The 13,524-nt window shown below is 40.3% G+C and overlaps 1 protein-coding gene across 3 annotated transcripts in view; it reads right to left on the reverse strand.

Annotated features, from left to right (window-relative positions):
* The window catches only part of LOC116289933 (leucine-rich repeat-containing protein 71), a 40,897-nt gene that overhangs the window by 3,689 nt on the left and 23,684 nt on the right, over positions 1-13,524 (reverse strand). For all 3 annotated transcript variants that reach the window (XM_089027286.1, XM_089027285.1, XM_089027287.1), the window contains exons 8-15: positions 8,635-8,718; positions 7,811-7,888; positions 6,820-6,893; positions 5,871-5,928; positions 4,206-4,239; positions 4,011-4,105; positions 3,338-3,449; positions 2,907-3,019 (exon numbers count right to left, since the gene is read on the reverse strand). In XM_089027286.1, coding sequence (XP_088883412.1) covers positions 2,907-3,019; positions 3,338-3,449; positions 4,011-4,105; positions 4,206-4,239; positions 5,871-5,928; positions 6,820-6,893; positions 7,811-7,888; positions 8,635-8,718 — 648 coding nt within the window. The remainder of the gene's footprint in view (positions 1-2,906; positions 3,020-3,337; positions 3,450-4,010; positions 4,106-4,205; positions 4,240-5,870; positions 5,929-6,819; positions 6,894-7,810; positions 7,889-8,634; positions 8,719-13,524) is intronic.

The raw sequence follows: 13,524 nt of genomic DNA on the forward strand, positions 1-13,524 counted from the left end.
ATATATATATATAACAAAGTATGTAATGTGGTCTATACTGGTGAAACAGTGCTCGATGCGTAGGGATGCAGAGCAACAGATATATAGTAAAGATTGGATTAAAGACGAGACATGTTCACTGTAACTCCGAGTTTCGTGCTTACGCACTCATCAGACAGACGTTTTTTTCAGAATGAGTGGCCGTGTTGTATCCGATATACAAACACGAGGCGTAGCCGAGTGATTGTATATCGAATACAACACGGCCACTCATACTGTAGATTGCTTATCAAACGTCTAGGTTAGTTCCTTTGTGTTTCACTAAAATTTTCAAAATTGAAGTGAATCTGGCCAAGAAAATCCAAGTTTAAGTTTATGCAAATGAAGACGAATCTATATCAGATATAAAACCTCCTTCATGGTCGTGATTTCTATTGTGTTTTCCTCATGAATTATTTATGAGTTTGATAAAAAAAAAAAAAAAAAAAAAAATATATATGTATATCAAATTATGCTTTACAACATTAATGTTTATAGCCAAGATTCAGGTAATAGCTGCTCAGTAGGCAAGCTAATCGTCGAGCTGAGCAGCCGGTTTTTTTTTTCTTTTTCTTATTCTTTTTTTTAACATTTTGACAGGAACAATTGTATGGTTTCTATCAATTACAGCCGCAATAGTAAACTACATTCTTAATTAAATGAAGGTATGGTGCTCTGGCGGCGGCTGCGTGCGAGTGCGAAGATTCTCTGTTCTTGAAAAGCATTTTTCTCTTGAGAGATGGTCGAAATCTCTTGAGAAACAATCGCTATTTGATCTTGCTAAGGCCGTCAAATACAAAGCTTGGAAGAGGGGGTTGGGGTTTCTACCGACCCTAAAATTCTCGTCTAGTAATATGAGGACCTCGGATTTATCTGCTGAAGAGGCTGGGCTCTCAAAGAAAATAAAAAGTCTGACCGCTTTATCAAAAAACAGAGAACCTACTTGGTCAACAAGCTCAACATTGAGTAAACCTTAGGAAGAAAGTTAAACCCAGAATTTGTAGAAAAGGTCATGAGACGTGCTCGAGGTCCCGACGGCTTGCGTCTTTTCAAGTACTCGGCCAGACCGTCCCTGAAGACCTTGCTATCTCCCCAAACGCAATAGAGGAAGATGATAATTTTCCCAGTACAATACTGTAGAAGCAGCTATCTCGACTTTCCAACCAGGGCCGTAACCAGAACTTTTACAGGGAGGGTGCACATCGAATAAAAAAATCGGCGGACCTTAAGCTTTTATGTGGGGGTGCACGTGCACCCTGTGCCCCCCCTGGTTACGGCCCTGCCAACTACAGCACCCTGTCACTTACGACCAATACGATATATGTTCCAATGGTGAAAAATGACAGACTTAGAAACTCTCTAGGTAACAATGCTGCAGATTTTCTGTGAGGCTCTAGAGTTACATGTTCCTGTTCCCCTAAAAGAGCAAAGCACCAAATACCTTGAATGTAGTTTACGATTGCGGCCGTAATTGATAGAAACCATACAATTGTTCCTGTCAAACAGTTCATTCTAGACGAATGAATAAGAAAGGAAACAGGTTTGTTAGCCACTGACTTCTCTTAAAACAAGGACGATTTATAAAAAACAGAGTAGGCAGTGTTGATGCGAATCAAATGTGTGACGTTATCGGGAAAGGGGCTTAAATGAAATAGTACGAAAGCAACTGCACGCACTTTAGTCACTAGTTATTATTAATTTTGACAAGAGATAAAGACAAAAAATACAAAACATAAAGGTTGTTTGTTTAGTTCATATAATTCAAGAAAGGTACAAGTGATCGACGTTCACGTGCCACGCTTCTCAACTAATTCAGTTTGTTTATTCAATCATAGTGTCCTCTAACTTATTCCATTAATTTTGAGAAAGTACAAAAATGAGTTTGTTTTTTCTACGAATAACGTGGAACTAATTGAAATTTGGGAGGATTTTGAGCAAGTATATTCAACAAAAACAAAGAAAAGAGAAAAATAAAAAAACCCTGCGTTTGATGGGGTCTAAAGGTTTTTTTTCTAACTTAGAATTCGTACGCTTAAGTCCTTACTCTCTAAAATATTCCAGTACAAAAGTATAAGTCAATAATATATAGCTGGAGTATAGTTTACAGTCATCAAACTAATGTTGTTTACGATTAAAATGTTCATTCTGGGTGATCCAAGAAAGTTTTTGAGTATTTATAAAGCAGGCGCTTTGATTCTGAATCCGAAATTAGACCGCCGTATGCTACATAGAAGAGTCGATTAATCGCGAGGAAGTATTTGCGTTCCAAGGCTAATACTTTCAGGAAAAGAAGTACAATAAACAAGCTTTCAGATCATATAGTATTAGTGAAAATAAAATATATACCAGGTGATAATTTAGGGCATTCAATTTAGGCTAAAATTTGCTTCGCGTCGTAGCTGCTTGAAATGCCATCGAAAAAAAATCCCAAAAAGCGAGAACAAAACATTTTCCCAAAAATATTATTTATCCCTTTTGGAGTCTGATAGTTAGTTAAAATGTTGAAAAAGTATCAGATCGATAGGAGTATTTTTGAACGAGTGAGGCCTTCTTAAATATGGGTAATATTTTGGGCTGTTCACACCGGTCCAGAGCAAACCGGAAGTCGAGTTTTAGATTTTCGTAAAATTCGCCAAAATAAAAAAGCGCTTGAAGTTTTAAACTGGATTTTTTAAAAGAGCTTACCAAAGGGTGTCTTCTGACAAAATATGAGAAATTTGAAAATTCCTTCGCTGTCCCGCCATTCTCGACCGTTACGGACAGCCACTCTTAATAAAAGAATTGTCAATGAATTCTTTTGTTATATCCTCCAACATGGCCGCCGTGTCTTTTCTTATTTAATTCTCTTGGAAATGGTTGAAAACCATCAATATCAAGTCATTACTTACCGTTAACGTTAGTCTCATGAGGCCTGTAGGCTTGCTTGCAATCGATATCAATTCAATCTGTCTCTGTACTGCGATGAGGAAAGCCTCTACACCTATCTCACCGATCTTGTTCCCTAAAACAATATCGTAAATAAGACATGAGAAATGGTAAACAAATCAAACCATAGTATTAACTATGATCAAACCAATAGTTGGTTGTGCTGGTTGATCTCTCACGGATTATATCATCAGCTAACAGCAGCCATATTGTCAGGACAAGCAAAATAAGAGAAGCAAATACTGACCACCGTGTGCTGTCAGCCAGAAAGAATCCTATTGAAAACTTGCGATTCAGCTGATGAACATTCCGCAGGAGACGAAATTACGTCACTAGTTCAACTCAGCAATAGATTCTCAACAATGTTAAACATATTCACACTTAAAACACTTACTAGACAAGTTGATATTGATAAGAGCCCTATTCCCTGGTATTACTATTTCACCATTTTTTTCTTTCAATGGCATTTCAAGCAACGGGTTTGGAAATTCCACGACTTCTGGTTGCTAAACATAAAACAATATCACAAGAGAGGTTAACGAGTGTACTAGTGCAGTTTTCGTATATGACTGTGTAAAGTTCACGGCACGAACACGGTCGTGACACAGCAAGGGATACGCCAGACCAATCACATTGCACGAGAATTTACTCTCCATCCAATCAAATACCCAGAACACGGCATAAACACGGCGCGGACACGGTCACGCCAAGATCACGGCACTTTTAGACCAATCATATTGCGCGTCAAAAAAATCAGCCACGACCAAATCATTAACAAAAAGCTTGTCATCGCTAATAACCACAGCAAGTACCGTAGTGGCGCAGCTCAACGGGGTCGAACTGAAAGCATGTGAAGGCGCCAACTGTCAGCCGCTATACAGTCCATGTACGACCCCGGAGCACAGCTCTAACCAGTTTGAATTAATTAGGGTTGGTTTGAGGAAGGAGGAAAAACCGGAGGACCGGAAAACCCTCAGAGTCAGAAAGAGAACCAACCAACTCAGCTCACATGGGGTGACTGCGAAAGGAGCACGTGAATATGCCTGAATGGTATGTGATCTTGTTACCTCTTGTTCTGTCTGCTGAGCACCTTTCTTATCGGGTTTTTGTGGTGCTGGCTTCTTTCCTTTTGCTTGGGCTTTTACAGATTCATTTGACGCCGCTAAAAGAAATATTAACCAAACAGGTATGGGTTATAAAAATACCAATGGACATTAAATGCTACTAGTGTAATGGATTTACCACATTATTTAATCTCTTACATTTCTTGGCTTTTTCATCCTGTTTCTTCCCATCCTGTGCATTCAATAGAACAAAAATCACTCAGTTTATTAAGCTTAAAGCACAAAATATACTTGGTTATTTCAATGCAAAAACACTTCCGGGTTTCATGTCAAATGGGAAGGACTGGGGAGAGCAGACAACCGTTGACCAGGCTGGATATAATGAACATCTTAAATATATGTACAGTTGTATATGTATATACAGTCCTTTGACTAAACGCTGTCGTTGATCGGATCATCCCTACGCGCCTAGACCGAAAAGGATAACGGGTAAATTACCCAGAACTTGCGTCATCCAAACTGCTCGCCAGTTTAAATCTTCGCCGTATGCTCGAGGCATGGTTTTAGCAAATTAAATGGGATCAAAAACAGCGAGCTCAAGACGTGTTAGATAACATATGCGACAGCTAGTAACTGTGAATTAATTATCCCCATGATCCTCTTCTGTCTAGGCGCGTAGGGATGATGAAGCCGATCAAATGACAACGTTTAGTCAAAAGACTGTATAGCTTGACAAATGACCCAGTCCGATTTTGACCGAATAAATAAAAATAACTGGTAGATGGAGATATTCATGGCATCGCTTTTAAGATCTAATGAGTCAAAATGAATTCCAGAAATGAAAAGAGCACCTCAACTTTAGTAAGAGGACGAAGTTTCAGCTCGAAGTGTTGATTATAAAAGAAATGACATTAAATATAAAATCAAATATTTTACAAGGATTTGTATGGGAAAAGTGTTGGCTGGTAAGCTTTAACCATCCAGCATATTTTCCCATACAAATCCTTATAAAACATTCAATTTTATATCTAATGCCGTTTCTCCTGTTTCGCTTACTATGAGCTGAAACTTCACCTCCCTACTAATAGTGCCGAGACGCTCTTTTCATTTCTGCCTTTTATTTTGACAAAACTGCTCGTTTTAGGGAGGTAGGGCCACATGATTTGTTAGTGCAAGTCGTCTATTGACCAACGATAAATAAAAACATGCCCGCCATCGGAAAAGTCATTAATTATCAAGCGCGTAAAGATAAAGATGAAGATGACTTTCACAGTCGAAAACGTTTTATTTTGAAAACCTTTTTAGAGCCATCTTTCTATCCTTGTAAATACATATTATTATTATATAGATATCGATGAAATACCAGGTTTTCTCTAGTGTCGAAAACTTGATATCTTTCACCAGTGGAAGATACCATATCTTTCACACGTGAAGATATATCGCTGTTGAATCGGCTTGCTATGTTAATAAAGAATTCCTGAGCTTTTGTTTTATTTAAGTTTCATCAATATCTATGTAATAAACAGGACATTACATGGCCGCTTGGAGATACGAATTTTATCTCCTCGTGTTCAATTTAGATATCTCACTCGTTCGCTGCCCTCACTCGTGAGATATCAATTGAACACTCGAAGATAAAATTCGTATCTCCGCGCGCCCATGCAATATCCTCTATTTATCAAGCGCGTATTTGCAACTTTTTCATTAGGTGACCTGGAAATCTGTAATTTCAAGAGTAAAAAGTGACATAGCAAATTTTCTCGATTCTGTTTTGGCTACCTTGGCTACCCTTTTTTCTCAGATCAGCTAGAAAAGCAGACAGCTGCAGCTTCTGCAGCTTCTACAACAAAAACAAATCCTAACCTTTTTCTTGGATTTGTCTTTCTCTCTGCTCTTTTTTTCTTCTTTTCCAATATGACCACTGGATCAAAAAAAATATTTATAAACAAAAACATGACCAAATGAACTGTTATTTACACGGATTGAAGGAAGGAAGGAAAATGGGTAAGAGACGAAAAATGAAGAAAAGGAAATGAAAGGAAGATTCAGAAAAAAGAAAGAAGACAAAGAAGCGAGGAAAAGAAATGCCATAACAAAAGAAATGTGTATAGAATCAATATATAGAATATAAAGAGAGTTGTTTTGATGCAGCAGAGGTTCCCTTTATATAAATAATCTATGGAACCCAGGGTAACAAGAATGATAGTTAACAAACTGAAATGGATGACAAGGATAACAGTTAACCGTTGAAGATAACCTTTGAATTACTTGTGAATTGACAGACAGACAGACAGATAAACCGACATTCAGACAGACAGACAGACAGATAAACCGACATTCAGACAGACAGACAGACAGATAGACCGACATTCAGACAGACAGACAGATAAACCGACATTCAGACAGACAGACAGACAGACAAGTCGACATTCAGACAGACAGACAGACAGACAGATAAGTCGACATTCAGACAGACCGACATTCAGACAGACAGACAGACAGATAGACCGACATTCAGACAGACAGACAAACCGACATTCAGACAGACAGACAGACCGACATTCAGACAGACAAATCGACATTCAGACAGACAAACAAACCGACATTCAGACAGACAGACAGACAAATCGACATTCAGACAGACAAACAAACCGACATTCAAACAGACAGACAGACATTCAGACAGACAGACAAACCGACATTCAGACAGACAGACAAACAGACAAACCGACATTCAAACAGACAGACAGACAAACAGACAAACCGACATTTAGACAGACAGACATTCAGTCAGACAGACAGATAGACCTACCCGCTCCTTACACTTGCTGGTCTTTCTTTAGATCCACCAGTTGGGGCATTCAAACTCCTTGTTGGGCTTATTGACTTGAAAAAATAAATAAACAACTATTCATTTGCTTAATAGCCCTAAGAAGTACATGATGGCTTCAAAGATAGGTGTCTGGTGGGAGGCAAGACGAGGAATAAAGAGAACAGTGTGGAACGTTTGCTTCCTACTAATCCCTAAGTACACCTTATAAAAAGAGTGTGGAAATAGAAGCCCTAAGAAGTGCATGATGGCTTTAAAGATAGGTGTCTGGTGGGAGGCGAGACGAGGAATAAAGAAAACAGTGTGGAACGTTTGCTTCCTATCAATCCCTTACACCTTATAAAAAGAGTGTGGAAATAGAGACACCTCCAAACAAGCAATCTTATTATTTCCAAGAGATTCTGCACACTTTGCCTGAATATGAGTGTAAACTTATTAAAATATCAGAGAAAACAGTAAAACATCTATAATGACTTCTGACTGAAATTTCAAGAGATATTTACTCTTAACATTTTTTCACTAGTACAATTATATTAATCGTCATAATAAGACAATGAGCGTGCTTGAGTTAAAGAATTCTTAAGTTTGCTGTCAACACCCCAAGATGGTCCTGGAGACCATTTTCTTTAACAATTATTCGCCGAAGGCGAAGTGATTATCGGGCCAATAATCACTGAGCCTGAGGCAAATAATTGTTTTAGTATAAATACACAGGTGATTCTTTCAAAAAAAGAAAACAAAGAAGATAAAAGACATTTTTTCCGGTAACAGCAACAAAGCAGCTGGCCGCCATTTTGGATTTTCGCTCGAGGTGATTATCGTATGATAGTGTGAGTTTCTTGACCAATCAGCGCGCGAGATTTTCTATAATCACCTGCGCATTTTTACTAATGCTAATTATTAACTATTTTAAAATAATATTAATTAATTTTGCGCATGAGAAGGACTGGTTTTTTCATCTTATTTTACTTACATCTTCAGGAGTTTTCTTTGATATTAAGAGTCTTCTTGCTATGATTTCTTCATGACTGAGTGAGAAGCTAGAAATAACCTGAAGGGAAGAGATACAAGATCAGTTTCTTATTTGTTTATCTGTTTCCTCTATTTCTACTGGGTTGCCTGTGGTAATCCAGTCTAAAGATGGGTTCTGTTTCTCCATCTTTATTTTCTTTGTGAGAAAATGCAGGAATTGTGCAATAGTAACCCAAGAGCCTCCATGACATTACCCAAGAGTCCTTTACGTGCATATGAAGGGATTCCGTGTATATAGAGGATATTGCATGGGCGCGCGGAGATACGAATATTATCTTTGAGTGTTCAATTGATATCTCACGAGTGAGAGGGCAGCGAACGAGTGAGATATCTGAATTGAACATGAGAAGATAAAATTCGTATCTCCAAGCGGCCATGTAATGTCCTGTTTATTATATAGATATCGATGAAACTTAAATAAAACAAAAGCTCAAAAATTCTTTATTAAAATAGCAAGTCGATTCAATAGGGATATCTTCACGTGTGAAAGATATGGTATCTTCCACTGGTGAAAGATATGTTTTTGATACTAGAGAAAACCTGGTATTTCGTCGATATCTATATTATAAAGTCTGATCTATTGCCTTGTGGCAGTTGCCAATTAATATCACTAAATTATCAAAGTGATTGATTGGGGGTGGGGCTGCGTATCATGTGTAGAAAATTAACATCTACGCATGTGTTCTTTTTTCGTTGGTGGCTGAGATTCAAGATCAGTTTTTAATTTGTTTGAGTGCATACTAGCAATTAAGACTCAGCTATTACCTCAGCTATTTTGGATGCTCCGACATCTGATATTAAGTTGCTTCCTAAGTTTAATGACAACAATGTCCTGTTCATACGTAAACCCTAAAAACACACACAAAAATGATTGATAATGATCAAATTACAATGTGGTAATCTGTTCTCTCTGTTTGATAATTTAATCCTGTCATCAGTGTGAGGGTGGGTGGGTACATGGATGGGTGGGTGGGTACATGGATGGGTGGGTGGTTACATGGATGGGTGGATTGATGGATGGATTGCAAAGGATATATGGAATGGATGGGTGGATTGTATGCAGGTATGGGATGGGTGGATTGGTGGATGGGTGGGTGGGTACATGGATGGATGGGTGGGTACATGGATGGTTACATGGTAGGGCAGATGGATGCATGATTCAATGGATGGGTGGGTGGGTACATGAATGGATGTATGGTTATATGTGTGGGTGGGTGGGTATACAGACAAAGGGTTGGATGCACCCATGCATGGTTGCACAAGTAGATGGATGGTTGGATGGATGCATATGCATGTTGAAAATCTCTGAAAAGATCTTTTCCACACTCGAAGATAAATTTCGTATCTCCACACGCCCATGTGATATCATCTATTTAATTGCACTCGAAAAATGGTAGTAATACGCAGGAAATTGAGTGTGTCATATAATAATCATGGTTAATAGATAAGTGGATGGATGCACGCATGCTGGTCCTAAGGTATTGGTTGGATGGGTGGATGCATGTATGGATGGGTGCATGGGTAGATGATTAAATGGATGGATTGATAGGTCAAAGAATGGATAGAATAAAAGGAGATGGGTTAAATGGATACATGTATGGAAGGATTGCAAAGGATAGATGTAATGGATGGGTGGATAGTATGCATGCATTGATGGGTGGATTGGTGCATGGGTGGGTGGGTAAATGGTGGATTGCAAAGGATAGATGGAATGGATGGGTGGATAGTATGCATGCATCAATGAGTGAATTGGTTGATGGGTAAGTTGGCAAATGGATAGATCGATAAGTCAAATGATAGATGGAATGGAATGCATGTGCTAATGTCTAGACAAGTAGTATAGGGGATGGGGGTTCCAGCGCAACGACGACTGGAGGATTACCCGTCTAAAGTACCCACCTCGATTCGTACCGCGATTACCCGCATCCCGCGTCTATGTAAGATATGTTAGTCTATATATGGAGTGCGAAGATTGTAAGAGAACTTTTAAGAAAGAAGTGGACTTGAAGAAGCATTTAAAGATGAAGACGAAATGTATGAGCAGCTATGATTGTGGATGTGGTAAGAAGTTTGAGACTAAGGTTAAATTGTTTTGGCATTGTCAGGATTGTGAGTATGACTACGACGATCTGAAAAGGGTCTGGAATTAGGTATAAGATATTTCCTATTATATAGATGGAATCCCAAAGCAATTTCGAAACGGTGTCAATACCCGGTAACGGTGAGATTGACGTTAGACAGTTTTGGCGTCAGTCAGAAAGGAAGGTCAAGAGAACGCTTCGAAAAGGTATAGAAGAATTAGGAGCCCTGAAAGCGAGTATAATGGTAGAAGTGAGTCTATCAAAAGATGAGGTAACGACGACAGCAATGCTGCGATCAAAGTCGTTAGTGATATTAGAGTCCACCAATCTGGATAAGTCACTCAGCGAAGCCTTAGAAGCAATAATGGAGTCGCTGTCTAACTACACGAAAGAAGGATCAGGTTGGACAGTGGAGGAGGTAGAAGGTATGGAGGTTAGCATGGCAAGGTACGTACCAATACGAGGAGGAAGTTACGTGCCCCTACCAACGTGGGTAGAAAGGAAAAAAGCCATAGTCAACGTAAAAAATGACGACAACCGCTGCTTTATGTGGGCAATACGATCCGCGCTGTATCCAGTAGATAAGGATCCCTGTAGGACAAGTAAGTATCCCACAGACGATTTAGAGTGGGATGGTGTGGAATTTCCCATGCAGTCGATAGACATCCCCATATTTGAGGAAATAAACGATTTAGCAATTAACGTTTATGGAGTCAGAGACCAAACGATAGTACCACTAGTGTTGTCAAAGAGTAAAGGAGAACGAATACACCTTTTCTACCACGGCGGACATTATTCGTGGGTTAAACATATTAGCAGACTGTTTTACAGACACACCAAACACAAAGGTAAGAAATACTTCTGCGATTGCTGCTTATTATCCTTTACCAGCGTTAAAGCTCTAAAGGAACACGATGAAATATGTCGCGGAGTCGAAGAAGTGGCGCAACGGATCCAGATGCCCACAGATAAGAACCTATCCTACTCAGACCATCAAAAGCAGATGCAGGTGCCTTACGTGATATATGCAGACTTTGAAGCGTTGATAACTAAGGAAGAGCAGAAAAGTGGTGCCACGAATAAGGTGGGATTACACGAGATCTGCTCCTTTGGTTACATAGTAGTCAGATCAGACGGTAAGGCTGACCCTCCTGTAATTTACCGAGGTAAGAACGCAGCTAATGAGTTTCTAGAAGCATTGCGAGAAGAGGAGGAAGAGATTAGAGAACAATTAAGACGCCCAAATAAGATGGTATTTACCAAAGAGAACCAGGAGGCTTTTAACAAGGCAAAAAAATGCCACATTTGCCAACATACGCTTCTCCAGTTTGGAAGACGAGCCAAGAAAGCGTGGGATGAAGATGGAAAGTATTTAGGAGAAGCTCATTTTAAATGCGGGAAGTATGCTAAGAAGGGTGAGAAGCCGGGAAAGCCCTCCACGCATTGCATTCACTGCCACAAAGCATTTGTTGAGGATTTCTATGTGGATAAGGTTAGAGATCACTGCCACATCACGGGTAAATACAGAGGTGCGGCTCATTGGAAATGCAACATAAACTTCAAAGTAGACCCAGAAATGGAAATACCCGTATTCTTTCACAATTTAAGGGGTTACGACAGTCACTTACTTTTACAAGGAACAGACGGCTCCGAAGTAAAGTGTATACCCAACAACAAAGAAAGGTACATGTCCGTAACTGTGGGCAAGCTGAAGTTCTTAGACTCGCAGCAGTTCATGGCGGACTCCTTAGCAAACTTGGTTAAATACAACACGGAGTTCCCCATTTCCAGTCAATACGGCGCGGAAAGGAAAGGAGTCTACCCATACGAATACATGGACTCCTGGGAGCGATTCGAAGAACCCCTACCACCCAAAGAGAGATTCTACAGCACCCTAAACGAGTCTGGTATAAAGGACGAGGAGTACCAGCATGCGTTAGATGTGTGGGAAAAGTACTCCTGTGAGAATATGGGAGAATACCACGACATCTACCTACGTTCAGACGTAGTGCTGCTCGCGGATGTTTTCCAAAGCTTTCGAAAGATGGCAATGGAATACTACGGGTTGGATCCAGCGAACTTCTACACGGCTCCTGGGCTTAGTTGGAGTGCGCTTCTAAAGAAGACAAACGCGCAACTGGATTTCCTAACGGAATACGACATGTACCGCTTTATGGAAGACGGTATCCGCGGCGGTGTTTGCGGACCCAGCAGACGATACGCCCGCGCAAACAATCCCACGGTGGAGTACGACCCGGAGAAGCCAACCACATACATCTTCTACTTAGACGCAAACAACCTCTACGGTTGGGCAATGTCACAGTACTTACCTGTACGCGACTTCGAATGGGACAACATAAAGCCCATAGAGTTTTACCTAAACGTAGGTAAAGAAGACGACAAAGGTTACGTGCTGGAGGTGGACCTGGAATACCCAGAGCACTTGCACGACGCGCACAATGAGTTCCCATTAGCACCAGAAGCAATAGAAATACCATTTAAGCAGCTGAGTCCGCTGCAGAGGGAAATGTGCCCTGGCTACAAACCCTACAGGAAGCTAACGATGAACCTGATGGACAAGCGAAAGTACGTGGTGCATTACCGCAACCTGCAGTTCTATGTGCGCCACGGCTTACGCGTGAAGAAGATCCATCGCGTTTTGAAGTTCACGCAGGAACCATGGATGCGCTCCTACATTGACTTTAACACACAAAAGCGTACGCAGGCAAAGAATGACTTCGAAAAGAACCTGTTTAAACTAATGAACAATAGCGTATTTGGTAAGACAATGGAGAACATCCGCAAGCGCGTAAGCATAAAGATAGCCAGCACCAGAGAGGAAGCAGAAGCATACGTATCACAGCCTGGATTCGTTAGATACGTAGAAATGTTAAACTTCTACGTGATTCACATGAAGAAAGCGAATCTATTCCTGAATAAACCCGTATACACGGGGTTTACAGTGTTAGACCTATCAAAGCTGCTCATGTATGAGTTTTACTACGACAAGCTAAAACCGAAATACGGTGATAAGTGCCGCCTCTTATACACCGACACCGATTCCTTGATACTAGAGGTGCAGACGGAAGACATTTACGAAGACTGTGTTCCCGACATCGATGAATACGACACCAGTGATTACCCACGCGACCACTTCCTTTACTCCCCTAAAAACAAGAAAGTAATCGGGAAAATGAAGGACGAGATGAAAGGAAAACCCATCGTGGAATACGTGGGCCTGAAACCTAAGATGTACAGCGTGCTAAGGCTGGACGGTGTAGAAAAGAAAGCTAAAGGCGTAAAAAAATACGTGGTTAAGAAGGACATTACGCACGAGTCCTACTTGAAGGTACTGCGTACGCGTAAGGAACAGCGACATAAGATGAACAGCCTGCGCAGCTACGGACATCAAATACACAACGTTACGCAGGAGAAGGTGTCACTGTCTGCATTTGACGGTAAGAGGTGGATGTGTGATGATGGTATTCATACGATAGCATTCGGACATCACACGATAAGCAGTTCTTCTTCGACGAACCCACGAGTGGGACCATCATGAAGATAATACAAGATG

The sequence above is a fragment of the Actinia tenebrosa genome, unplaced genomic scaffold (genome assembly GCF_029948245.1).
Source record: "Actinia tenebrosa isolate PJP-AT-01 unplaced genomic scaffold, QUT_ActTen_1.0 PGA_scaffold11__36_contigs__length_13525064, whole genome shotgun sequence".
NCBI classification, from domain to species: domain Eukaryota; kingdom Metazoa; phylum Cnidaria; class Anthozoa; order Actiniaria; family Actiniidae; genus Actinia; species Actinia tenebrosa.